Source organism: Sebastes umbrosus, chromosome 10, assembly GCF_015220745.1.
Source record: "Sebastes umbrosus isolate fSebUmb1 chromosome 10, fSebUmb1.pri, whole genome shotgun sequence".
Taxonomy (NCBI): Eukaryota; Metazoa; Chordata; class Actinopteri; order Perciformes; family Sebastidae; genus Sebastes; species Sebastes umbrosus.
In genome coordinates this window covers 6515404-6543036 of record NC_051278.1, presented here as the reverse complement: position 1 = coordinate 6543036, position 27633 = coordinate 6515404, and the positions used below count along the sequence as shown (strand labels likewise).

Here is a 27633-nt window from a genome sequence, read left to right as displayed (position 1 = left end):
AGACATCTTCAGAGGGACGGGGGATGACGTTTTGGAGCCAGTGACTCCACATTTTAAGGCATTAAAGGGCACCAAGTTTAACGGTATCTCTGATTGACTTTTCAGTCCTTTGACGTGGCGCGGACTGCTGACTGAGGTTTTTTGCGGAGAATGAGGAAATCAGAGATCTTAAGATCTCACACCGCTTCGTAAGTAAAATGAGCCAAAAAACTGATCGTAAGACTGGATGGGTTCCTGGTTTCGGTGATAGTTTAGGCACTGTTTGAAATAAGGAGCAGGGAGACGTATCGTAGCATGACTTGGAGCACCGTCTCATTCAGTGAGCGAATCACAACCCAGCACCCTTTTTTTTTGCTGGTAGATCAATTCAGTGAGAAAATAAATAGGATAAAAACACAAATCTTTGGGATATTAGAAGATGAGTACCACGTTTGTTTCAGTGAACAAAGAAGATGTCGATGGTGGACTATAGCTATGTGGACTATATACATGAGCTTTACTAGAAGCTGCAGTACAGACAACAAAAGGCCTCGGCGCACATCGTAAGCATGCACATATACCATCCACACACACATCCACACACACACACACACACACACACACACACACGCAAAGAGGTGTAGTGTCTGATTTCTCTTGTAGCTGGAGTTGAGCTGAGCGGGCCTGATATTGGAATAAACAAAATGGCCACGCGTACATCAAAAGGAGAGAAAAAAAACAAAGAAACAATTCAAGTTCTTTGACGCCGAGTCAGTGTACAAAGTATAAAGTACCTGCATATGTGATACATGACATATAGGTCAGCTATAAAAAAAAAAGGCCCCCTGAAAAAGAGTGCTCTCTCACTAGAAACAGAGCATGAAATGGCCACGTGGAGAGCTGAGAGAACTGTCTGCCGTAAGGGGGAGCTTATCTTCCCAGGCCGTTCAGAAAATGCACCAATAGTTTTTTTTTTTGGCTTATTTCAGTGTCTGGAATTTGTAGAGAATCCCAGAGAAACCAAGGCAAGAGAGTGAGCAGCCGTGACCACTTGTCCCCTCTGTGTGTTTCCCCGTCCTTCCCTTTCCCTGTGCTTGCGTTGGGTTTACGTGTTTGTCCTCTGAGAGGTCTCCAAGCGCGGCTGCTCAGCTCAGGGCTTTGTGTCGGCCTCCGCAGCAGCCGCACCTGAGCCCCGCCCGGTGGCAAGCGTGGAGAGGTGGGTAGAGGCAGAGGCAGGGCGCCACCAGGGACAAGCCGAGCAGAGCTAACCAGCGTGAGCCGAGCCGGCCTCCCCCGCTGCCCTCGCCTCCGTCACAGGAGCAGGGGTCCGAGTAGTCCCCCTCTGGGTCGGACATGCAGTGGTAGAGCATGGTGTCTGCCAGCCACATGCAGCTGACCCGCCGGATGCACGCCCGCACGGGGTCCGGCGCGTCGTGGCACCGGCCTCTCCGGTTGTCGGAGATGAAAAAGGCCTCGCCGCAGTGCTCGCACTGAGCGCGCTCCAACCCGTCCTCCTTCCGGCCCTTCCCGCCATTGGTGGACGGCGAGGAGCTCGGGAGGAAGGAGCGAGGCTGGGCGGAGACCACAGAGGAGAAGCCCTGGCGATACGAGCCGCCGTGGTCCTTAACGACCAAGGGTCCGAGGGCGGGGTCAGAGTCTGAGGGCGACAGCGCCGGTGCCAGAGGATAGGTGTAGTCGTGCTTCTGCGACTCCGTCTTGGCAAAGTGGACGTAAGACTCGGAGTCGTCCGGTTGGATGAACTTGTCACGCACTGTGGCGTGGCGGTAGTCCTCGTAGCCCGTGAGCCAGGAGCGATCCGACGGGCGTCCATAGTGACGCTCGGTGGTGCGCTCCCAGCTGCGCTCCCGAGGGTTGATGCGCACGATTTCCTCGTCCTCCTGGAAGGTGACATGACGGGGAAGCCGAGACAACGGCTGAAGAGAAAGACAGAGGGAAACTTAAACTGACAGAAATCAACGACAAGGAATGTTATTTAAAAATATCTTGATCATAAAAAATGTTAAATAAATAGCTAAACAAATATTGTTTTTCACTCTCTTGGCATCGCAGTGTGATATAAACCAGACACTCGTTGTCTCACCTGGTCCAAGAAGTAGTGGTCTGAGAGCCGGTAGGGGTCGTGGAGGTCGTGGCGAAGTCCCAGCATGCACTTGTGTCTCTGCGGAAGGGGCGAGGACTCGAGCGGCTGCAGAGAGCTCTCCAGCTTCTGGGAGGAGTTGGATGAGCTGTCTGTGGTGTTCTGGATGGCACAAACAAACACAGGAAGCCGCCTTAACGCTGAGCTCTGATTGGATGCGCCAAACAAACAGTTAGTGCGAGAGGACGCCACGATTGGACAAACAAAAACAGGAAGCCCTCAGCGGAGCTCTGATTGGGAAAACAGGAAGCACGAGCTCTGTTTTTCGAGCCACTTGATCCACATTTGGATCTCCGTTTGCGAGTTTTATAAACAACATCTGCCATAAAACATCTGCAACAGACACTAAGAAAACATCCTGATAATCAAACTCACATTAAAATTAGGCATAGGTCTACCCTCTTTAATATAAATGGGGAAGACAAAATATCAGAAACACCTCAGTATATAACAATAGAAGTCAACGGCAGCACAAACTGCGGCCTAAAAATGATCCTATTGTGGTGACTTGATATCAGGAAGCCAGCTTTCTGCACACACAGTTTTTGCAGTATCGCCTTGTTGGGCCTCTTCACCTCCTCTTCTCCCCCATCAACCTGTCCTCCTTCCCTCAATCTCACTTTCTACATTCCACCTTCCCGTCTCTCTTTTCCACCTCTCTGTGTGTTTGTGTGAACAGTATCCTGTCCCCCTTTCCGCTAAAGGCTGTCAGGGCTCCACTCCAACTCAAACCTTGGCCAGACACTAGACAGCCGGGCCGCCGCCGACCGCGCAGCACTCCGACAGACAGACAGACAGATTTCAGACTGGGGGTCAGCCTCTGTGGGGCGTCGCGGTGCGCCAGCTGATAGGACTCCGGTCTCATCATGTCATCCTGGTTATGTGTGTGCATATGGGTGAGATATTATCAGTGTCTTTGACTCAATGAAAAGGCCGCAGGTGTTTGTGTGTGAAAGAAGCTATGTTTGAAAATCATTTGTCTAATGTTGCTTTGAGCATCAAATGGCTTATCAATTAGGGCTGGGACGATCCATCTATCTCCTGATTCAATACTATCACGATACTTGGGTGCCAATTCAATATGTATTGCGATTTTTAAGTATTGCGATTCTACAAATTTTGCGATTCGATATAACGATTTATTGCCATGGGAAAAAGTAGAATCCTACACTTCTAGGGACTTTTACTTTGGAAAATATCTAAATTAATACAGTAAAAATGTTTGATTTCAGCATGTATGTAGTCAGAGATGTCCTGAAGTCAAATATATCAGTCATTGTCAGGACTAGCAACCCAAAAATCAAAGAATAAAGACATTTCCCTCACAAATTAGTGGTATTTTCTATATAATTTATAAGGGATATGTAATGTTTTATACTTCTGGTGAATATAATTCAATCAATCTTATTTCCATATATGTATTTTGTATATACAGTTCCCTTTGTTAACACCTTATTTTGAAAACCAGACGTAGTCACACGTGTATACTTCCGCTAACTTCGCCAAGTCCGTCTCTAGCTCTCCCTTCAGCTCCGTTCTCTTTATACATCCATGGTCAGCTCCATCGGGGCCGTTTGAATGCATTTAACATAAATGTCAGTATATGGGTGCTCTACAGTCGTAGCGTCGGCCGATTTGACCACGGAGAGGAGAGTGGTGGCCGGCTTGACCGCACGCTATTGCAATACGATAACGTTTCCTGTCCATGACAGAGTTAGCATTCAGCTTTAGCCGTGATGTCTAGCTCTGCTTTTCCTGCAATGTGTGAAACCCAAAGTGTTTATTTTTTGTCTGTTTTAATTGCGTTCATTGTTGTTATTTCCTACTTTGTTGTGCTGTAGCCTATAGACAGTTAATACCATTAAAATTCCAGTTATGAACGAGGGAGGATGGAAGGAGAAGGAGCCGGTTTTGGATGCAGAAACTCTGTTTATGGCGGCGCTGCTCCGTGATGACCCTCATGGTGAGGAAGCTGGCGGGAAGCTCTGAATTTTTATATTTCCAAGCATTTCTTTCCCTCGTTAAAGCGCTCCAACCTACAATCAATCCAACATTTCTTGCAGCGTTAACATGGCTCATTGTCGGGTAACATATCACCCCCGGAAATCCTAACAAACTTTTTCTCAAACAAAATCACCCCATGTGTCAAAATCTGGCGCTCCGCTATGAGTTATCTGCCAGAGTTATATGACCCAGATCTGGTGAGTGTCTGTCTGTCTGTCTGCTGAAGCGATCCCCTATTATATCCTGCTCCCCACATGGATACCGCCATGCTGAGAATTTCCCCCAGCTTTCTTACAAAGCCCTCAGAGCAGCCGGCCAAAAATAACATAACATGCTGCCTCCGCTGCGGGCCCCGCCCCCCTGGAGAAGACATTACCAGGGGTGGGGGTGTGGGGGGATACGGTTTAAAACCAGTCCGACTCTGGCCTCCACGGCTGCAACTAATTCAAAACACAGCCCAGACTTTCTGCTGCACGAGAGGACACGGAGACAGAGAGGAGTTGAGGGGGAGAGTTTATATTTCTGGACATCCTCTCTCTATATATTCTGGCCCAAGGCTGGACAGAGGGCATTTCAAGTTATTTTCTGACACAAAACATGTCCCGACTCAAAGCTCGGGAGGATTCATCCTTCAACAGGCCCGTCTCGCTCTCCTGGGATGAGCCCAGAATTGCTTCAATAGCTCTCACTCCCCCTGTTGTGAATGAGCCAAAATAGAGACAGAGACAGGAGACGTGCCGAAGGGAGGGACAGAGGAAGGGTTGGGTTAAGTTTAGGTTTGGCGAACGAGGAATAATTTAGGGAAGTATGTCCATCCTAGCTCTCCAAACCCCCCCGCTATCCTCCCCCAAAGGCTGTAAATCTGCTGCAGCATTTCCCCCTGTCCACGACTGCCCGCCTCGCAAACCCTGCCGCCACCGCTAACTTTAGGAAAGGTCATTAGCACAGGCTGAGAGGAACACAAGCAGCGCTGAACCCATCAGTGTATCCCATAGTTGTTAACTTGTTATTTTAGTGTCCTCTAAAATCCTCAGACCTTCAACACACTTATTAGTGCCTGCACATTACAGAGGTGAAACTTTGTTTTCCCAAATGCTACTCGATAGATCATGCAGTTTTTCCTTCTTCCACAAGCAGAACATCTTGTTAGGCTGAACTTAACACATTTATTAAAACACGTATAATGAGACAGTTTAAACATAGACTCTGGACAACGCTAGGCTAGATGTTGTTTTGCCTTTCCACATTACCAATACAGACTACAGGCTTGTAATTCCTCTCATGCAGTCAAAGAATGTATAGGTCTGTTAGCTGTAATGATGTAAAGCAGACATGATGAGAAACTACTTTTCTAGTCAGCCTTTGTTTGGTGGTTGTTCTTGGTGTTCAGGACCATTAACACCTAACAGTGTGAGCCATCCCTGTGCTTAAAAAAATTGAAAAAGAAAACAATTTGCACTGAATTTAGTTGTTTGAAAGAACCAGTGGGCAACTCCAGGGTCTGAGAAGTGAAGCCAATGTGGAAGAGCCTTAAATGTGCATTATTTCTAATATCCAGCAGGGGGCGACTCCTCTGGTTGCAAAAAGAAGTCTGATTGTATAGAAGTCTATGAGAAAATGAGCCTACTTCTCACTTGATTTATTACCTCAGTAAACATTGTAAACATGAGTTCATGGTCTCAATCAGTAGTTTCAAGTCTTCTTCAATACAGCATGATGTTCATTTAGTAAATTATGGTCCCATTTAGAGTCAAGGAGTTTTCGTCTTACAACTTTAACCCTTTCACAGTGTGTTTTCAGTTAATGAAAGTTAATTATAACCTTATTCAGTGTACGGTTGTTCATAGCTCCACCCTCTCGTGTCACTTCTGGTTGCAAAAACTAGGGATGCACCGATACTGAATTGGATATTGGGCCGATGCTGACTCAAAGTTACTGGTGTACGATTTATTATTTTAACAATAAATTAATATTCTGTTAATTTTGAAGATTTTTTACCAAGTTTCTGGTGCACGATTTATTACTTTAATAATAAATACAAATTTAATTTTTTTTTGTAATTTATATAAATAAAATAAAAAAAATATATTTATTTGTTACTTTTGTTTTACAAAGTTGGGAAAGCAATGTTTAAGTCAAGCCTGATAAATAAAAGAATGATCACAGTCACCTCCACACAGTGAGGCATACACCTTATTAATTAAACACTGATATCGGATCAGCACTCCGTATCGGCCGATACTCAAATCCCAGGTATCTATATCGGTATCGGGACTTAAAAAGTTGAATCGGTGCATATCTAGCGAAAAACCAAGATGGCGACTGCCAAAATGCCGAACTTGAGGCTTCAAAACGGCAGTCCACAAACCAGTGGGTGACATCACGGTGACTACGTCCACTTCTTCTATACAGTCTATGGAAAGAACTGTAAAATAGAAATCTGGAGGCTATCTCATTACGGAGCTTTGACTGAAATGGAAATCTTATTTTGGTTGAATAGGACGGCTTCCTAATAAGCAACAAATTCAAGGACTTGCTTTGGATTTGTTGCACTGAACGCTTCAACTTTCCTGAAATCCCCGATGCTCCGACTCAGGGATCGCTCCACCCTCTGACAGCGCTCCCCATCCGCCCTTCCTCATGTGTTTGTATGCGTCTCTGTGGTGGCTGTACACTCCCAGCAGAGCACCTATTAGTCTTGGCCCTTACAGACAGCTCGAGTCAAAGATGAACCACGAGGCACTTCCTCTCGTAAATCACCGGCCCTGCACTAAGCTGGGAAACAGCTGCTAGCTGCTAGTTTGGTGGCGGCTCCTCTTTTTCAACTGGGAGAGGGTGGGTGAGAGGGGGGAGGGGAGGGGAGGGTCGCCAGGAGAGAGCGAGGTGGTGGGATACAGGAAGTGACCTTGTGACCCTGCCTGCTGCTCCTGGTGTCAGGTTACAGAGTGGGGGGAGGGGGTCCTTCATGCTGACTTAAGGTAGAGAGGCCCTGACACACAAACACACACTTCATGTGATGTGGCAGGTATACGTGACGGGGAGGGGACCCTGAGTGGAATACTTTCTGCTACATGGACAAAACAAGGTTTTTTTGGATGCAGAAGACTCCTCTGGGGTTTTATCTGAATAGATGATCAGTGTGTGTACTAGTACTCCCATTTAAATGATGGATCCTAAGGGCCCTGATGCACCAGGTCAAAGGTCGGCCAGTTTGGGGCTGTTGGTGAGCGTCTGTCGGCTCCAGTCTGCCTGTGTCGGAGGCTTTTAGGCCGATTCCGCGTGTTGAATCGGTCCATAATTCTAACTTGGATAGCTCATGAATGTAGGAAACATGCTTACGGTGAAGACGTCGTCGTCACCCAGCTCGCCCTCATTCTGGAGTGCTGTTGAGGAGGTTGTGGAGCCTGCAGAGAAGAAAACATCCTTTAATTCAAGGATCCAACACTTTACTGGATGATGTATTAACGGAGCTCATCCACTGACAGTGAACAGGAGATGGACTATGTGGGAGAAGCCAAGGAGATCATCATCACTCAGGTGAAATAAACCTCAGTACAGTTTGATGCGTCTGTAAAGTCGGCGCCCGTACCTTCAGCCAGGTCCTCGATGGCTTTCCGTACCCCTCTGTCGAACGCTCTGGCGTCCGCTGGACTCTGGAAGGACAGGCCACACTTCCTGTCCTCCACCTTCCAATGGTGAAATGTGGGCGTTGCTATGGTGTACACAAGGTCCTTCCTCAGCGGACAGTCCAGGATCACCTGTTTGTAGAACATTTCCATATAAATGTTCCACACCTTATCCTCGAATGAACTTTTGGCATGATGTTTTGTTGATGTTTTACCTGTTTGTCCCGAAGCCGCTCACCACGAATGAGGAACTGGGAGCTGCCGGAGGTCGGCATGAGCGACAGCTCTGGCAGCAGGAGGCGGCACACGCCAACCCTGCTCAGAGCGCCGCCGTCCTGGGCCAGCCAGCCGCCGCTCGAGTCGTCCCGCGTCATCACCACCGCTTTCACACGCACGATGTAGCTGTCACTGCAAAGAGGAAGAGATAGAGGAAGAGTCATTAGCATTAGAACTAAAAATGTTTTTATATTAGCGTATACAGCAGGGAACCTCAGTGACATTACAGGTGAAACCAGCTATCTGACTTCCAGTATTAAATGACAGCTTGATACATTATTATTGTTATTATCTCATGTTAATTAGCATGCACAACACAATCTTGTAGGGTGTTGCCATTTCTAAAATGACAACCGCAGAACTTCCTGCATATTTCTTTCTACCAAGCTAGATGTTGTATCTCATTTCCATGTAACTCAACTTCAAAATACCTGTATCAACATCTTATCTGCATGATAAGAAAGTTCAAGAGGATTGTGAGTGATGCCAGTAAACAGCTAACAATGCAGCCCAGTCGCACAGCAGTTCGTGAAATAGTCACAAAATTGAATGTATTGATTTGTGTATATAGACATGAATTTAAAATTTTTTTTGTGATGGTCAGCACGAAATCAATTCAAATGTAATCCACGTAATTGTGAAGTATAGAGAGCGGCGAAAGCCATGTAGGGAAGATGTCAGGGTGGGTCAAAAAACACAGGACTTTCGCCCAGGAGGTCGGCGTTGGTGCCCCGTGTGAAACCAGAAGTCATCGTTGATTCATTTGTCAAGCAACTTCTGTACTTAAGTTCCAGTGTTATCTTAACCCAAACCACGACCTTTTTCTAAACCTAACTAAGTAGTTTTGTTGCCTAAACCTAACCAAGTCGATCTTTGTGCGTCACGTGTTGCTGGACATTCGTAGAAAAAAGCATGAAAGTTGTGCTGAGTGTCACAAAGAAAGTCTATGTACACGAATCAAAGGTTCAATTTCGTGAAAGCATTAAGAAGAGCACATGAGGTTTCAATCAACATTTAGCATAACTACCTCAGCAAATGTGTCCGGCTGCAGAAAATCTACCTGCTGACTGCATTTTAACGTGGGCACGTAAACTTTAGACGGCATCATTTGCATTATCAGCTAGTTAAATAAACAGCTCAATTGATATCAAGTCCAAAGTCATTATCAGATTCTTATTTTGTTACAGTATGGTCCAGTCTGACTTGTATAAGATGCAGAGAAACAACCATTTCCTGCCACAGCAAAACCACGTAAACTAAATGTATATCTACTAGATAATATCAATATTAATATAAATAATTTGCGGTCCACAGAAATTCACAGGATACCAAAGGATTTAAAAACAAAGAAAGGCCGCAACGACCATTTTATCCCTGCCTCAACTTGTGAAAACTATCTGACTATCTTGCAAACTTCAATCTTCATTTTTCTGGCACGAGTCTGAGAGCGCGTTAATGCCACAGCAGTTTATTATAGAGCTGGACTCACACAGTGGCAGAATGTTTGAGGGCGTCTCTCAAGTCACGACTTTGCCTGGTCCTCGCTGTTCTGAGGTGGGAGGTGTCGCACCAGGACAAGTCAGCACGAAAACACACTCACATTTTAAAGTAAAAGTAGCTCGGTGTTGTATTTTCGAAAAGAGAGATGATCATTCAATTAAACAAATATTGGACCACCAGAAAATCGATATTTGACAATTTGGAGAGGCGGGCCACCTCGCTATTAACCAAGCATAATTTATATTTCACAAAGTAAAGGCCATATATTTAAAGAAATATGGCTCTTTTAAGCCGTCATCTACTAACTAAATTGATCATGAGACGAGAGGAGCCACAATCTGCATGGTTTACCACCTCGGCTAAATATTTTCCTGTGATTATTTCTAAAAATGTCTCCTTTCGGAGCATGTATATATTCATCCACATTCTTTCCACTGTCACTATGAAAATAAGACAAAATGTAATAACTTTATAATAGAAATGCGCGATATATATTGGGCCAATAAATTAATGAGAAATTTATATTATTATGTATTATTCCCATAATGATATTAAAGCTGCTAAATTATTGGCTGATAATATGAAGCCAAATTGCTTTCATTGACTTCTTAACAAGCACAGAATCTACACACTCCAATACGGTACAGTAGCGAGGTGCGAGCGCCAGAAAGTTATGTCATCACGGTTTTCGCGTGATGCACGAAGGCTCTGCAAGTTGTCGCGGTGGTTTGTTGTGCACCTCTGAATTTTTGTAAATATGCGCCGTCTGCGTGCGCTGCGCTTTTCATTTAAACATTTCGATGCCTTCGAGGGAAGACTGGCCGAGCAGGTTCTCCTGTATAGACATCTCTACGATTGTTCATTGCTGCAGGCTGTAAAAGAAAATGAGAGATAGTTTTTTAAAAGATAAAAAAAGGTCTCATGGAAAGAGTGGCGACCCGAGGGGAAGCACCGAGAGACGGAAAATAATTTAGACTTGGAGGTAAGCGATAGTAATAATTACGGTACACAAATGCAATGTTTGGCGGTAAGTGAGTGTTTACTATTGCCAAGCAGCCTACTTTCCTTGTTGACTTCCTGCTTATCCACAGAATATTTTGTTTGTACGTCCTCTGGCGTTTTGGAGCATATTGCAACTAACAATGCGCTGAGCATAAACGCCTCGTTGCATGCTTGTAGTGTGCGCCATCTACGGAGGCCTGCACCATGGTGTCTTGCGAGAGTATAAACAAAGCTTTAAGGCTGTCCTTAACCAAATAAATTCTAAGTCGACTACTCGATTAGTTATTTAATCGACAGACACAAAGGCATCACTTTAAATCTTGTTTACCAGAGATGTGCTCATAAATTTCTTGTAAATAAGTTATTCAGCATGAAAAAGCATAAAAAAACGACTAATCGACCAAAGAAATCTAAATGGACCGAGACCAAAACGGCCGATTAGTCGAATAATCGACTACGAGGGGACAACCCTAGTTAGTGTACATACAACAGATGAGAAACCAGTGGATTGATCAGACGTCACGTCATACAAACTGACAGATAATGTAGTTTAGTCTATACAGCAGAACAAAACAATACGTGAGAAACCCTCCCTCTGCAGCCGATAGAGTTGTCAGTGACTACAACATGAGACGACACAATGGAGGCTGAACGGTAGAATACAAGACATTCTCAAGGATTAGCGTGACAGCCACCACCCTCACTGGGACACAATGAGCACGCTCACAATCCACATGAATGATCTGACAATAACAGGATGTACCTCTGTGTAGTCCATCAATGCTGCACCACGTGTGTGTGTTTGTGTGTGTGTACGTGTGTGTGTGTGTGGGCGGCAGAGGGATGAAGAGAAAAGGAGAAACAGAAAGAGAGAGGGAGGGAGGGAAGGAGAGTGGGAGTGAATGAGAGGTGTTGTTATATAATTAGCTTACAGACAGTCCCGGGGATTTGATGCGCACACACACACACACCCACACATGCACACACACACACAGGTGGCAAAACTGGTTCACCAGCTCCCGCCCACACACATTCATAAAACTGACTGAATGACAGACTGACGGCAGACAAACAGCTCGTACAGAAAAGCAGCTACAGATTCTCCCACAAGGTTTCGTGTAAACATCCACACACACACTTACAATAAATGCTTCCTCTGAATCCACTTCACACCCCAGCTAACACCCACCTTCGTACGTATGTAAAGAAATTACATTAAATTAAGACATTAGAGAGAGATACCAGGAAGTTGTTGTTGACAGACTGGAGCTTCATTATTTCATTCATCAAACCACAATGGGCGGAGGCAAACAGCCATTCAGGTTTTATTCAGTCATGTGGGAAACCTGAATGGCAACAAAGGAACTAATGAAAATTCAAAATGTCAATGATCTATTTATAATCTCATGATCTTGAAAGAAAGCTTACAGTGGCTATATTGAATATGAAAGGTCAGCTAGGCTTCTGGTAACTTTTTATAATGACTAATTAATGTTATTTTATAACATATAACGACTGTCAGAGGTTAGACTGCTGGTTAAACGCTGCTATGCCAGATTGTTCTGAGTAACAGCGTGCTACTACAGATGTATGGTGATTTTGGTGATTTTTACAATGTCTTTATGGGCTGCATGTTTTTGAAATAATATCTAATTGCGATTATTTTGACTGATATTGCAATTGCGATATGATTTGCAATATTAGAAAGAATGATCATTTTTACATCATTATTTTTGCAGGGATCTGAACTAAACAAAGATGTTTTCTTAAAGCTGAAGTAGGCGAGATTAGAGCAAATATGATTTAAAAAATATAAAACGGTCGCTATATCGTGACTGTAGCACATGAAACAGGTAACCGGAAAAAAAATCATGTGCCTCTGTCCTCTGGTGCTCCTAACGGCATCTGCAAGATTTCACAGACCGGAGGAAAACAAGCAGTAAGAACTGATCTGAGGTCTGCTGTCCATCTGCCGTCTACGAGAGCCGGCTGTCAATCACTCGCAAACTCCAACCAAACGGTCAAACTAGGCAACGCTGATCAAATATGAATCAATATTCTGTTACGTTAATGTCTATTTCTCGCCTCAAATGTTTTTAAAGTCATCTTGTAGTGCACGGTTTAGCTGTAAAATGAGAAAGGAACGCCAAGTTCCGGTCACATGACCGGAGCACAGCCAATAGGAACGCTCTCTCAATGAAATGACCTGTGATTAGTCAAAGTCTCCCGTCACGGGCTAGATGTTCTAAAGCCTGAAAACAGTCATGAGTAGGTTCAGAAGTCTAGTTTTCTCTCAGAACGCTTGAATTACAATATGCTGAAAGGCTATTGTGAAATTTTTGCCCAATAATGCCAAAAATGTACTGCCTACTGAAGCTTTAAGCCTGTAGAATAGGATGTGTAGGCCAGGACGAATGAAGTTGGTGTCAGTTAGGTTTTCTAACCACTTAGCCTCATCTGACAACAAATACTGTAGCGAGAAACCACTAAACAGACGTTGTTTTCCTGCAGGAAGTCATAGCTTTTCTGCCTCTGTTTTTATATCAAAGCACCACAGCGGTTTAACGTGACTCGAACACATGCACGACACCACTCGCATACAGAACCACACATCCAGCATACAGAAATAACACCTAATTCTGTGCCATACGTGCCTCAAGATACACGATACCGGCTCTCTGAGATGAACTTGTCACATTTTGGGCTGTCTTGTGACCCGTGTTTAGAGCCCCGTCTGCCGACAGACCCTGTAATCTGTGGTTGGAACACACAGACGGCCGCAACCAGCAGCAACGCGCTGCTTTAATACACTTGGGAGTGACCACACATTCTGGCACAAATACACACACACACATACATTTGGGAAATCTAATTCTGTCCATGCGAAATGTGGCACGAGGTACAGATGCTGAAAAAAGGACTGTGACGTCCTCCTCATGCACTCTTTTTTTTTTTTTTCCAAACATTGACACCAAATATTTGACCAGAAATGAGAAAGTGTGCTCCGGGTGATTTACAAACGTCACATGCTCAGACTGTGTTGCGTTTCAAGCCGCAGACGAAGTCTCTTTTTAGGTGGGATGATGCGTCAAACGTTGAGTGATGACTCGGTTTAGAAAGAAGATAGAGGGGGGAACTCAACACCCGACTGATAAGAAAAGAGCAGGCAATTCATGTATCACATCCTCTTTTAATTTAATATGAGGTGTCGCTGCTCGAGCTCTCTCACTACACCACAATATACTGCTGCCTGTTGGTGGTCAATGTGTTGTGAAGGTTCTTTTATGGGTTTATAGGCGTTTCTGATTTACTGCTGACTTACTTCCTCCCAACTTGACTCACAAGCTCCCCCAGCTCGTGTAGGCGCCATTCAATATGAGGATAATAAAGTTTGAGTTACAGTAGAGTGAGCATCGTGACCAACAGTTTCATTGAGCCAAGCCCTGCTTCTATGTTTACAGACATTTTTTTCTGGGGGAACGAATGATGCTTGTTACTATGGGTACAATTCAGCACTATTACGTATGCATCATAAGCTAGTTTGATCTGCGTTAACCAGCGGGCTACCTCCGTGTTCTGAGAAGTGAAGCCAATGCGGAAGTGCCTTAAACTTGCATTCTTTCTAATAGCCAGTACTCCTCTGGTTGCAAAAAGAAGTCTGATTGTATAGACGGCCAAAATGCCGAACTCAAGGCTTCAAAACGGCAGTCTACAAAGCCATAGGTGTCGTCAAGGTGACTACGTCCACTTCTTATATACAGTCTATGGTCTCCACCAACAACAACATACTTAAGATACTTTGCTCCCGAAGGCTGAGCCATCAGTGTGTGAATGAGTATTTAGATTAGATCCTGATGGGCAGGTTGGCACCTTGCCATCAGTGTATGAATGTGTGTGAGAATCGGTGAATGCTGACATGTAGTGTAAAGCGCTTTGAGCATACTTGACCTGATTAATGGCAAATTTTCACACTTTTTTTTTTTCCTTTTCATTATCTCAACCTGTTTCTGGCTCTGTACAGCGTATATAATCCCTACTGTTTCCACCTGGATGACATTAAAACTACAACAAATGTAGTTTCCTGGCAGAAGAGAGCAGTCTATGCTTGCGGCACCATGCAGTTTGAGCTCATGTTTGGGCGGCGCCCAAAGTCGGGCTTTGCTCGACGTAGCGAAAAGCCGTCGTGGCGCAACGCAAGCCATTGTAAATAACGGGTTTCAGAGCGCAGTGGTGCCGTTGTCATGTTGTGTCTGAAAGGACCTTCAATGAGTGAGAGAAGAAAGAGGGAAATGGAGAGTACTAAGAGAAAGAAATTCTCAAGCAGGAGCAAAAACCAGAGATTCACACAGGTTCACACCACAGGGGCGAATTATACAGTTTTCTTTCCTGTGAATTAAAGGTAAAATTAAAAGTTTTATCATAAAATGCTGTTGCAGTGTACTTATTATTTTGTTATTTTCATTCTTTTAAAGTCACCAGAAAACAAAAGAAACTCAAATTTTTCTGAGGGAGGACTCCTAGACACCCTGCTATGGTTTTGAAATCCTCCCTATTTTTGAGGTCTCAAGGTTGGCAAGTATGGCTTCGAGTAGTTGAAGACTAGAAAGGCGCTATATAAATGCAGGTCCGTTTACCACGTAGCTGTGTTTGCTGTAAGCCACATTCTGTCCGTATTTATTATCAAAACAAATAACTTTTTAAAGACATTCTTTTAGAGTATTAGGAGCGCCACTTAGTGAGCCGGACCCTGCAAATACCTGACGTGGTCTGTGTCTAACAGTATTGCAATAAAACAATAAAAGGGGGCTGGGGAGCAGGCTGGTTATCAGGTCTGGAATCCAGCTCATGTGTGACAGATAAAAAAGCCAGTGAGGGCAGCCCAGCCATGTGTGATAAGGGCGGCTATACTTCCTGTGATAAGGAACGACCGGCCGCACCTCTGCCTGGTCAACAGAACTACACACCACATGTCCTCCCGTCTGCAGCGATCAGGAAGTGGCTGCTTCACAATCAGGAGTATTTCATTATTGGTTTGAACTTTTGATGCATTGAGCAGTGTTTCACAGCACGGGCTGAACTCCTGACGGGAGGACAGCAATGACACATATACTGCAGAAACATATAGTCGGCAAAGATTTTCTCGGTTTCACATCATAATTTAACATCTCTGGATTGTTTTAAATGATTGTTTAGACTCTATTAGCATGTGTAAGGCTTTACTTGATCTATTTGACCTTTATTGATCTCATAATTCATTAATTAAATGAACTTTGTAATTGTCTTTTCCCCCCCTTTTTACTTCTACCTCCATGCTAAAAAAGGTTCCTGCACTTGTTACAAACAGAAACAAATATAAAAACACCTACCGTTTTATGGATTTGAGGTTGAGAATATCACATACAGTATGTGCTATAAATGCATATGGATGATATATTTTTCTGGATTTATCATAGTTGGTGTTTGACAACCTAAAAACTACAATTCTGTGGCGTTTTGTGTCAGTATTTCAATGTATTTCTGATTTAAATGGAGTGCTATGATGAGACAAAGAGGAGGAACTAATGAAAAGTGTATGATGGGATATTAATTTGGATGTTTTTATAGTAAACAAACAAGCAGATTTAGACAAATTATGGTGAATCATGCATTTTGTGGCATTTTAGTTACATACAACATGAGGATTTGGCCAACAACTTTGCAAAGATAATTTCATTTTGTCTTTCATTCATATGTTTGCTTCACTGTGAGGATGTAAGAGAGAGAGAGAGAGAGAGAGAGAGAGAGAGAGGTGGGGTGAAGAGAGTTCATTCACAACTATTGAGCCTGAAGGCTCCCGAGGGGACGTTTGATTGACTTTCTGTCAATCAGCCGCCGTTAAATGGAGCGCTCCCATGTCGGTCCGGACCCAGGCGGCTGCTGGTGTGAGGATAACTTCCCATCAGGGTTATTATAGTCAACTAAAACTGAAACTAAAACGAGAATAAGCAGATTAAAATAACCTATTTTACTTAGTTTATGTACTTATTTTATGCCCTACAATTACATTTCCCATAACCCAAACTAAGTGGTTTTCTTGCTAACTGCTGATGTTTGCGCCGCGTACAAATGACACGCAGAAAGGCTAAAATGCGTACTCATGACATGCAGAATGTCCGTGTAATGTTGTGGTACTTATACGTCTTCCCGTGTGACGCTAAAGTGTTTTTAAAACGTTGCCCCACTTTCAAAACAGTAATGTCATTTTTTGTTTAGGCAGAGATTAATTTGAGGTCATTTGAAGTATCTCAGACGGATGATTCTTGGAAACTGGATGTTTTCGTGTTAACCTAATTCTACAACACATAACAGAGAAAGACTACAGGCTATTTAAACTAACCACAAATAGCATCAGGAAACGTTACAGCCCCGTCATGTGTAGTGGTAAATATACCAGCATGTTTAGACTAGGGAAGCCCTCAGAGAACAGTCTTTCTAGTGTTCACTATGCAAATATTCTCCAAATGACATGCAAAAAGCGGCGTACACATGACAAGCAAAATGCAATATCGTGGTATTTGTACGCCTTCCTGTGAGACCGGGTTGGATTCTAAAAAAACTAAATGGGTGCAAAGCAAAGACTCAACTCCAAAGCATTATTTGTGCCTTTTATGGACAAAGAAATTGGGTTACTGAGATAAACAACTGAAAATGTTCAGGGCGCAGTTGTGTTGCAGCTCCAACACGTCATCCTCGAGTAGCCGTCTACAGCCCCCTTCATTTCTACCCGTTCTGAAAATAAGCTCATTGGTTCTAAACCTCTTACAACGACTGGAAAGCCAAACAAGACCTTCTGTAATGCCTCATATCCTCTTATACTGCGTTAGGCTTTGGATCAAATGTAAATGAGGAGGGGCTTTCTAACGCTGATCGACATCCGTCAACCGTAGTCATCCAGGTAGTGTTCGTTGACATAAACTGTCAGACATCAATGGTTTATCTTGTAATTGGATGGCCTGTGGTCCAGCTCCAGGGCACCAAACCAACTGGAGAATATTTGCATAGTGAACACTAGAAAGACTGTTCTCTGAGGGCTTCCCTAGTCTAAATATGCCGGTATATTTACCACTACACATGACGGGGCTGTAACGTTTCCTGATGCTATTTATGGTCAGTTTAAATAGCCCGTAGTCTTTCTCTGTTATGTGTTGTAGAATTAGGTTAACAAGAAAACATCCTGTTTCCAAGAAGTATCCGTCTGAAATAACTTCAAATGGCTGTTAATCTGTGAATGAACAAAAAAATGACATTACTGTTTGAAAGTGGGGCAACTTTTTAAAAACACTTTAGTGTAGGGGCAACCCGGTCTCACGGGAAGACGTTTAAATACCACGATATTACATGGACATTCTGCGTGTCATGAGAATGCATTTTAGCCTTTTTGTGTGTCACTTGTAAAACGTCCGCAGTTAGGTTTAGGCAAGAAAACCACTTAGTTAGGGTAAGGGAAAAAGTCATGGTTGGGCTTAAAATAGGTAAGTAAACTAAGTAAAATACGTACGAAAACAACATAACACAACTACAGAAAACTCACTAATGTAACTTAGAAAACAAACAATGGTCTCAAACACAGGTCTCCTGGTTAAATGTCTGGTGTTTATCGGACCTATGAATAAGAACCTAGGAATAAACTCTTTAGCGTGCACAGCAAAATAGTTTCAGATACAGTCAGTCATCAGACACAAAACCGAACTAGATGAACTATGTTATATATATATACATATATATATATGTATATATATATATACTGTATATACTATGCTATATTTTTAATTAACCTCTAAAAAAACTGGTCTGGGTTTTAGTTTTAAAGCTAGAGTGAAGCTACTGGTATCATGTGAAACTACAAAATCCAATGAATCCATTGGTACCAACCATGTCATACTAGCTTGTCGCGAAGGAGTCTAAATAACGCTAAAAATGTGGGCTAAATTTTGGTGAGGAAAAACTGTCATGGTCATTTTCAAATGGTTCCCCTTTCTCTGACCTCAAGATATGTGAATGAAAATGGGTTCTATGGATACCCACGAGTCTCCCCTTTACAGATATGCCCACTTTATAATAATCACATGCAGTTTAGGGTATAAATGTGTTATTTCTGCTTATTCTAAAATAGTGTTTTTTTGTGTTCTTTATACTATGACAGTTTCCATAAAATTAAATTTGAAAAAATCACAATATATCACTTTGCTTATATCGCAATATATTGAAATATATCGAATCGTTACCCCTCCATCATGATACATATCCTATCGCCAGATTCTTGCCAATACACAGCCCTAAGTACGAATACTACGATGTCAAACTGAACTGAACTGGTTACTCGAGAAGGGAAAGTTCAGCGAGTTCACTCGCTGGAGAGCTGAAAAGAATTTGAGTTGTCGCTAACGGGCAGTGTGTACTGGGGAAAACACACTGAGTGAAGTGAATGAAAACTCTTAAGCTATTAAAATCTTGGTCATCCAGTCAGCTGATGAGCAGAGATAAGTAAAAAAAAAAAAAAAGAAACAGGCAAACAATCCGGCTCCATTGTTTGGTCTCCAGATATAAACAGCTCGGGCCATTATATAAAGGCTCCGGATAGCAACCAGTGATGAGCTGCTCTGTAAAACACAGGAAACACTGTGAACAAGGATCTGTTCCACATGATGCGTGTGTGTGTGTGTGTGTGTGTTTGTGTGTTGAGAGAGAGGGGGGTAAAAAATGCAAAGGAAGTTCATATGTGGACATTGAGTATGTAAACATATTCACTTTGTGTGTGCGTTTTATGTTACATCATATGTTGTGCTAATGACCTGTGGATCCATAGAATAATACGTTTAGAATAATGTTTATTTAATATAGCTCATTTTCTTAGAACTCAATTCACAAAGTGCTTTACGAGAATAAAAAATAATTTTAAAATATATATAAATCTCTCTCCATTTCTCTCTCCGTCTCTCACTCACTGAAGGTCCTTCAGACACAACGCGACAACGGCACCACTGCGCTCTGAACCCCGTTATTTCCAATGGCTTGAGCTGCGCCACGACAGCTTTTCGCTGTGTCGAGCAAAGCCCAACTTTGGACGTTGAACCGAGCGGCGAGCGGAGCTCAAACATGACTGCAAACTGCGCAGTGTTGCGAGCATTGGCTGCTCTCTTCCTGCTGAGAAATTACATTTAGTTCAGTTCTATTGTCGTCCGGGTTGAAACAGTAGAGCTTGTAGACGCTGTCCACTCCCAGAAACAAGTTGAGATAACGAAAAGGAAAAAAGTGTAAAAAAAATTGACATAAATCGTAAGAAATACGGGAGAATTGTGACCCCGGGAGGAAACCAGGAGAGGGCAATGAAAAACGGGAGTCTCCTGTGAAAATTGGAGGGTTGGAAAGTATGCCTCTAATATCGCAAATCAAATCGCAACATAAGTCAACCCTAATTTGAAGTAAAAAAACACCCTCTTTAGCCTGTACGGTGATCAGTCTTTCCATATACATGTACAACTCTGAACATGTGCAACACATCCAGGTCCTCTGGCTTCTGGTTGCATTGTAGAAAATACAGAAAATCACTTCAGCAAAATTAGAGACAAGTTGAGGGGAAGTGGGTACAACAGGAAAAGTAAATCACTTTCAACGCACATCACATTTTGTAACAGTGTCATCTTATTACTTTAACAAAATGTGCAACTGTTGTATAATTGAGTGATCAACTAACGCCGGGTACACACTACACGAGAACCAAGATGATTTTTGTCAGCAAAGCCCTGATTTTGTGATGGTTCTAAAGATTTTCTTTCCATATATTCCTGCGGTGTGAGTTATGTTAAGAGTGTTTTTTACGTCCCCCGATCGTCTCGGAGGTCCATCCTGGCCGCGCCGATCTCAACACATAAATAATAAACATGTTCAATATTTACTACCGGATATCCTGTTGTATGTGGGGAACCGCGAGGACAGACGATGACGCAGTCATGTGGGGAAGACAGACTGAAGAAGGAAGGACAACAACTGCCATCATTGCAGCCGTGGCTAATACATGAGCTAATGCAAAATGTGAAGCAGAAAGTATTATTAAGATGGACGTCAGAAATGGAGGACCAACTCGTTAATTTGTGGCAACAATGCATGTTGATTTAATGTGTCTCCATGACTTCATCCATCCTTCATGAATTTTCAGTACAAAGTAGCGCAAAAACTAACGAACTAACTAACACCGCTAATTCCGTTGTCCGCCATGTTTGTTTAGACTAAAGTCACGTTTGATCGCGAGAGATTTTGCGAGATTTTTTAGTTTGGACTCTTGTTTTTCATGAATGAATCTGTTAGTGTGAGGTGTGCTGTTTTGGCCAAATCGTTGCTCTCCACAAACTATAGGAACAAAACTGTTAAATTTAACATAACATATTGTATATGTGGGCTCTCTCACATTTTTAAAATCTGTTAAGACCTGAAGAATCTTTCAGTGTGGGCCGGCCTTAATGTAGATGCATAAGACCAAGAGAGGTGACGCTGGTAGAGAAGCCTCTTCTACAGTATCTATAATTCATTACAAGTTATTCTGCTAATTATGCATTGTTTCCAGTGTCCCGAAAGTCCACACCTGTCAAGTTTATTATAGTCTCAATATCAACTGCTGCTAACGCAGAAATATATACGTGTGAGGAACAGAACAGTCCTGCTGAGGGAACATGCAGACCTGCTAACTCCTCACTGCTGTGTTTGCCAGTCGATGAGCGCTTTTTGTTCGGGGATGGATTATATTTCGTTGCTACGTTGACCTTAGCTGAATGTCACCGGGCATCTCCTGTCCAATACTGACTGTGCACATGCTGACCCTGCAGCAGTACACACCGGATCAATACATCCTCTCTGCTCGTGTTGTGGCTCTACAGGGTGTGTGTGTGTGTGTGTGTGTGTGTAAGAGAGATCTTGTACTACTATAAAAAAGTAATAAACGCCCTCAGAAGGACGTGACAAAGAGGCACATCCTCCAAATTGAGGATATGACGGGTGAGGTTATAGTTTAGTTCAGGACACGTAGTCATCAAAAGGCCCTCACAAACAATACGCATGTGTGTGTGTCATCACATCGCCTGCTGATAGCAAAGCTGATACATCAAGCCGATTGGTCCATTGAGCAGGTGAGGCCTTCAGAATGTATATTCAATCTCCATCATCAGAAAAAAAATGTCCACTACAGACGTACAACTAAACCCCTCGAGGTTGTGAAATAACCTGTGACATACTCGGAGGGAAAGCTACACTGCTGCACCTTTTTAACGGGACACAAAGGGTATAAAGGTGTGTCTCTTATTTCCTGACCCAGCCCTCATATCAGGCTGATAAGAAAGCCGCAACACACAAACTGGCAGATAACTGCACAATGATTCAACTTCATCCGGTAATAAACAATTTTGTATGGCGCAGCATGGCAGCACCAAAAGGTTACTATCAAATCTTAGAGAATAGCACGTAGAGAAATATTGTTGAAATTTGTTAGGACTGTCCTTGACCAAAGAAATACACAGTCTACTAACACTCACAGGATTTTGCCGACCAATCGATTAGTTGATTCAATCAACAGATCTGTAAAACTGAGTTTCTCCGCAAAGAATCACATAAAAGGACCACTCTAAATGAGATTGGGAAAATAAATACAATTATATAAAAAAAAAATAAGACTAACTGTGTCAGTGATACATGTTTTCCCATTACTCTTTTATGACTGTCACACAATGAATAGCCTATTTTTTTTCTTGAAGCGTACGCATAATATTTAGACCTGGGTTTTGTTAGTATTATGGGACTTTTATATAGTTTTAATGGTCACAAACATCTAATAGATTGACTCTGTTATTAAGATAATACTGGTTTATATTTGTTCTTTCACCGTGCTGTATTTTTCTCCTTTTTCTTTTGTTTTTGAAATAATTTGGCCTAAAATACATACTGTATTTTAAAAGCATGTAAGCTGCTTAAAAATCCCCTCTTAAATCCTACTTTCCCATCTATCAGGACCAACCCTCTCTTTCCACACTGTCTGCTTACATTTATGTACTCGTTTCACAGTAAACTGTTTGGATAAAACTCGTGTTAGCTAACCACAAATAGATTTTGACAATAGAGAAAAAACATTTCAGCGGTCTAAAATATCAACTTGATATGTCAGGATTCATGATCAGCCCTTTAGAATCACTACTACACTACACTACACTACAGTACTAGCAGCCTCAATAGAGACCAGAATGCAATGCAGCTTCAACACATGTTGCATTTGAGGCAGGGCTGCACAATTAATCTTAATTTTATCGAAATGGCCCACGGCAATCTTCAAATCGCAGGAGCCGCAATATTTGTTTATGAATGAATGAATTTATGAATTGAAATGTGTGTCAAAGTCACATTTTAAATTAATTAAATAATGCCATTGTAGTGACTACTATCAATTAAAAAGCCACTCAAGCCCTAAACTAGGCTCTTTTATATTTAGTCCTGGGTTTTGCTAGCATAATGGCACTTTTATATAGTTTTGAGGGATCTATGGGAAGATATTTTTCTTTTACCAAATTAAAAAAAAGAAGTCTTTATTATAACATAGACAAAAAGAAGAATAATGGGACTTTTATATAGTTTTAATGGTCACAGACGTTTGAGGGATCTATGGGAAGATATTTTTATTTTACCAAATTATTTAAAAAAAAAAAAAAGTATTTATTATAATACAAAGACAAAAAGCTTTTGTTTTGTTAACGGAAGTCAAACAACCGTCACGTCGTGGGCGTGATCCCCTCTGAACACCACGCCATGAGAAATTAACCTCACCACAAACTGGTATCTCTGTGCTTTCAGCCCCTCTTCCTCCAGTCCCCTATCTGTCTGTCTCTCTCTCTGTCTGTCTGTCTGTCTCTCTGTCTGTCCTGGTGCAGCAGAGTGCGGCCATCAAGCATGAATGGAGACGCGCTGAAGGTTAGAGTTCTTTTATGAATGAGCTGCTGCGTCGCGTCGCGTCACGTCACGTCATCACGTCACAGCAGCTCAAACATCCCTCCGGTGCCCTTCGCCCTTCCACCAACACCACAGATCTGCAAGGCAATCATTCCTACCGAGCACAGTCTGACACACACGAGCTGTCGATATAGGCTAATGGAGTTGTAAAAAAACAACAACTGGGAGCCAATAATTGAAATGCTTCTGGTACAGTCACATGTCTGTATGAGCATTTTCATTTCAGATTGATTTTTGGCAACGACTCGTCTGCATACCAGGCTTCCATTGATGTGCAATATGCTGCCTTCCACTGTGTAATTGTCTGAAATATATTAATTATTTATTTTTTAAAATATTTTTATGAGAACTACAAGTTCTTTTAACATGGTCATGGAGCATATATATATATATATATACTGTATATTTGTATTCTGGGATATTGTTCCTATGCAGAGGGTAGTTTAGTTAGCAGTACATTGCTTTGCTCCCGTGTTGTTACTCCTGTCTGTTTCTCCAAACTCCATCTACTGTAGGTAATACAATAAGTACCTCATACAACCTCACTTCAAAACAACCTGCCAACACCAAACATAACTTAATAAATAAATAAATAAATATCTTTAAATGTAGCAAAAATATTAAAAAATTATTTAGCCATTAATTAATTAATAATTGAATCCTTTATCTATTTGTGTTTCTGTTTAATTTTCCCTTTTATTTATTTGTGTATTTATTTTTATAAATATTTATAATGTACGTATTTATTTTTGCATTTATTTATTTTTGCATTTATTTTTTATTCATTTTTGGAAGTATTTATTTATTTATTTACTGTATATTTGTATTGTGGGGGTATCGTTCCTATGCAGAGGGTAGTTTAGTTTATTTATTTACTACAATGAGGGCTTTTTATAGTTTATTAATTTATTAATTTATTGTGTTGAGTTGTATTATGCTACTTATTTTGTACTGTAATTACCTTGTGCCTTCTCTACCTTTTTTCTTTTCTTAAAGCTGACTCAGAATTCCAATGTACCTATTATAGGTGCAAATGGCAAATAAAACTCTTGAATCTTGAACAACAGCCACATAAAAAGGAGGCTATATAAACCATAAGCCTATACACCACCTGTGTGTATTAAATGCAGATTAAGACGCAGTTCCTTCCAGGTAAAGCTAATTTTAAAGCTTCCAGTGCTTCCATATATATTGGTAGAAATTCTATTTTTGTAATTCTTATTTTATTTTAACGTTTTCATCTATTATTTTGTTATTATACTGTTTACTTGCACCAACACAACCAAAGCAAATTCCTAGTGTATACCTCTTACACCTGGCAATAAACACGATTCTGATACAGGCCTATGGAGGTTGCTGTTTTAAACAGGTCTGTTAAGGCCTAGACATTATAAGCTACAGCTCCATTACGCAGCAGCACGATCCACAATGTCTAGTCAGAAACAAATCCATGTAGCTTCTCTCAAAAACACACAGACGTGTATTTTTTCCCCCACCAAAGTCGTCGTTCACAATCTGTGTTTTTTTTTATGAATGGAGCTCGGTTGGCTATATGCAAATGAGGGCGATTGAGAAAGAGATGGCGGATGGGGCATATCGGATATCTCATATCCTGTGAGACTTCCCCCTTTTCGGTTGGAAGCAAACACACACAGATGTGGCCAAATAACGACGCCAAATTATCTCTGAACGCTTTTTCTTTTTACTAAAAAAGCGCACAAACAGAAGGTGCGTGTATTTATTTATAAGAGGTGTAATAACTTCTGGGCGTGTTTGAGTTTCTAAGTCTCGCTGCAACAGGGCCTTGCTCTCTCCCTCTCTCTCTCTCTCTCTCTCTCTCTCTGTCTCTCTTCAGATCCTTTCAGAAAATGTTTCCGATCCACCCACGCTTTATTCCCCTCCTCCTCCTCCTCCTCCTCTTCTTCTTTCTCGAGACTAGTCTACACCGAAAATCTGCCTGCTGAAAGAAAAAAAAAAAGCCCTCTTCTTACAGCTCTGTCAATGCATTACTCCACAGCAAGCATTAAGCATATGAATACCATAAAATACATGCAAAACATACATGGAAAGCAGCTTTTTTGTGTGCACATTCCGCCAAGTTGCCATCTCCAACTCCAAGAAAAAACAGAGAGTAGAGAGAGAGAGAGAGAGAGAAACCTTTGAAGCCACAGTTTACTTACTCGTTTGGGTGTGTTTCTTCTATCATTTTCTCGCTTCACCTCAGGTAATGTACCAAGGCGGTTGCATACTTTTCGCTCGTCATCGTCATTCTTTCACCTCCGATATTCTGTCTCCAATTCCGCATAAAGCATAAATCCCCCCTGAAGCCTTTGTGTGCGGAGTGTCTGCTCTCTGGCTCTTCTTTTTCCTGCACTTTTCCAACCTCAAAGCAGCTTCTGGATCACAAATGCTCCTTTTTCCAAGAACTTTACCAGCCTCCAGTAGGTAGCCTATACAGACTATTTAGTAGCCGAATCCAGCTCTTCTTCTCTTCTCTTCTCTCTCCAAACACACACACACACAAGGCACACAACACTCTCCGTTTTTAAGTCCTAAGGCGCATGTTTTTTCACCGACGACTCCGGTTCCAGTTGTGCGTAAAAAGCGCGTCGTCGCTGTTTGTTACCGAGGGGTGGCCCCGCTAGAGCCCCATCTCTCTCTACTCCATGTTGGATTGCAGGCAGCCGAGCAGCTCCAACGACGCCGGGGGAGGGAGGAGGAGGAGGAGGAGGAGGGAGGAGGAAGAGGAGGAAGAGGAGGGAGGGGGGGTGTTGGGCGGAAGTGGTGACGTAGGTCTACATTTTGGTGGAGGGCCCACGATGGCTGCAAGCTGTAGGGGCCCTTGGTATTTTTTTTTAAAATTTTTTTTTAAATTTTTTTTTTTCATGGTTTATTTAAAGGGACTATTTGTAACTGGCAGAAATGCTTGTTAACAGCGACATCTGTGGCCGTTAAAGGCACTGTTTGTAACTTTTTAAGCGTATAAATGTACCGGGTCGGGATCCCATGCGCGCTCGCATATGCGCTCTCGTGTGTGGCCGGAGTCTGCCTTCACTCACACCACGCGCGTTCTCGCTGTCTCGCTCCACCTCTAGACGTGCATGCGCGCACACTACACACTGCAGAAGAGTTAGTTTAGCTCTGAGAATATCTAGTGAATGTACAGTGGACGTTTGTGCAGAAATAACTGCTGCAGCTCCTCCAGACCGACAGAGGTTTTGCGTGTTTTGTGAAGTGACGGAGCTCCGCAACGAGAAACTTTATCGTCTCCGACCGGGTGCCGGTGTCTCCCTGTGGCTGCGGTCGGGAGACGATAATGTTTCTCTTCCTGCTTCAGCCCCGGCACCGACCTGCTTTTGCTGAAGCAGGAAAAGCCAACACTAGGATCAGCATTGATTCATGGAGAGACCTTCGTCTGGTCAGCTAACATTACTGCCAAGCAGGTGAAATATAGAGTGATATTGTGGCTTTAGCTGACGTGTGTCGCCTCACTGTTTTGAGCGATGCTCATTCCTGGCTATTTAGAGCGAGCAAGTGCGAGCCCGACGCTGACTTTCGTTGACTTAACGGCCACAGGTGTCGCTGTTGACAAGCATTTCTGAAAGTTACAAATAGTCCCTTTAAAAACATTACATGAAAAACTAGACATGAGTATACAGGTTTTGTCGCTGAATTAACCAGGATTTGGTTGCTCTCTTAAAGGTGGTAAAGTTTACAGCAGATTTTAAGTGATCAGATAGCGAGTTCCAAGACTTCGCTCCTTTCACAGAAAAAGCTGTCTAAACAAAAGATGTTCTGCAGAATTGAATTTTACAATCTGCTCTGGTGGATCTGCTACCGCTCTTTAGTCTCATGACTACATGACCCCCCCTCCCTCTTCCCTCTTCCCTTCTCCGGAACCTTCATTTCAGATCCGGTCATGTCACCTTTGTTCTCAAATGGAAATCATTTAAAATCCAACTATATTATAGATATTCCCTAGGAAAGAGGAAACACCACGGTGAGGTGGTCACTGTGAACTCAGCACGTCATGCATATTATAATCTACTATAGGTAGATACACCA

At 42.5% G+C, this 27633-nt stretch overlaps 1 protein-coding gene across 1 annotated transcript; it reads right to left on the bottom strand.

Moving 5' to 3' along the window:
* Positions 1-627: 627 nt before the first annotated feature.
* LOC119495855 (sprouty-related, EVH1 domain-containing protein 2-like) lies at positions 628-26501 on the bottom strand. Its single transcript, XM_037782742.1, has 6 exons — positions 25749-26501; positions 7983-8175; positions 7731-7899; positions 7481-7545; positions 2081-2239; positions 628-1913 (listed from the first exon to the last, which is right to left on the bottom strand). The coding sequence occupies exons 1-6, from the start codon at positions 25772-25774 to the stop codon at positions 1125-1127; spliced, it is 1401 nt and encodes a 466-aa protein (XP_037638670.1). The 5' UTR covers positions 25775-26501; the 3' UTR covers positions 628-1124.
* Positions 26502-27633: the final 1132 nt, after the last annotated feature.

Excerpts from the sequence above, each read along its gene's own strand:
- LOC119495855 (XM_037782742.1), bottom strand. The coding sequence starts at position 25,774 with ATGATAGAAGAAACACACCCAAACGA. Across the intron at positions 7,546-7,730 it reads CATCGAGGACCTGGCTGAAG|GCTCCACAACCTCCTCAACA; the intron begins GTACGGGCGCCG and ends TCTTCTCTGCAG. Across the intron at positions 2,240-7,480 it reads GTGACGACGACGTCTTCACC|AACACCACAGACAGCTCATC; the intron begins GTAAGCATGTTT and ends TGTGCCATCCAG.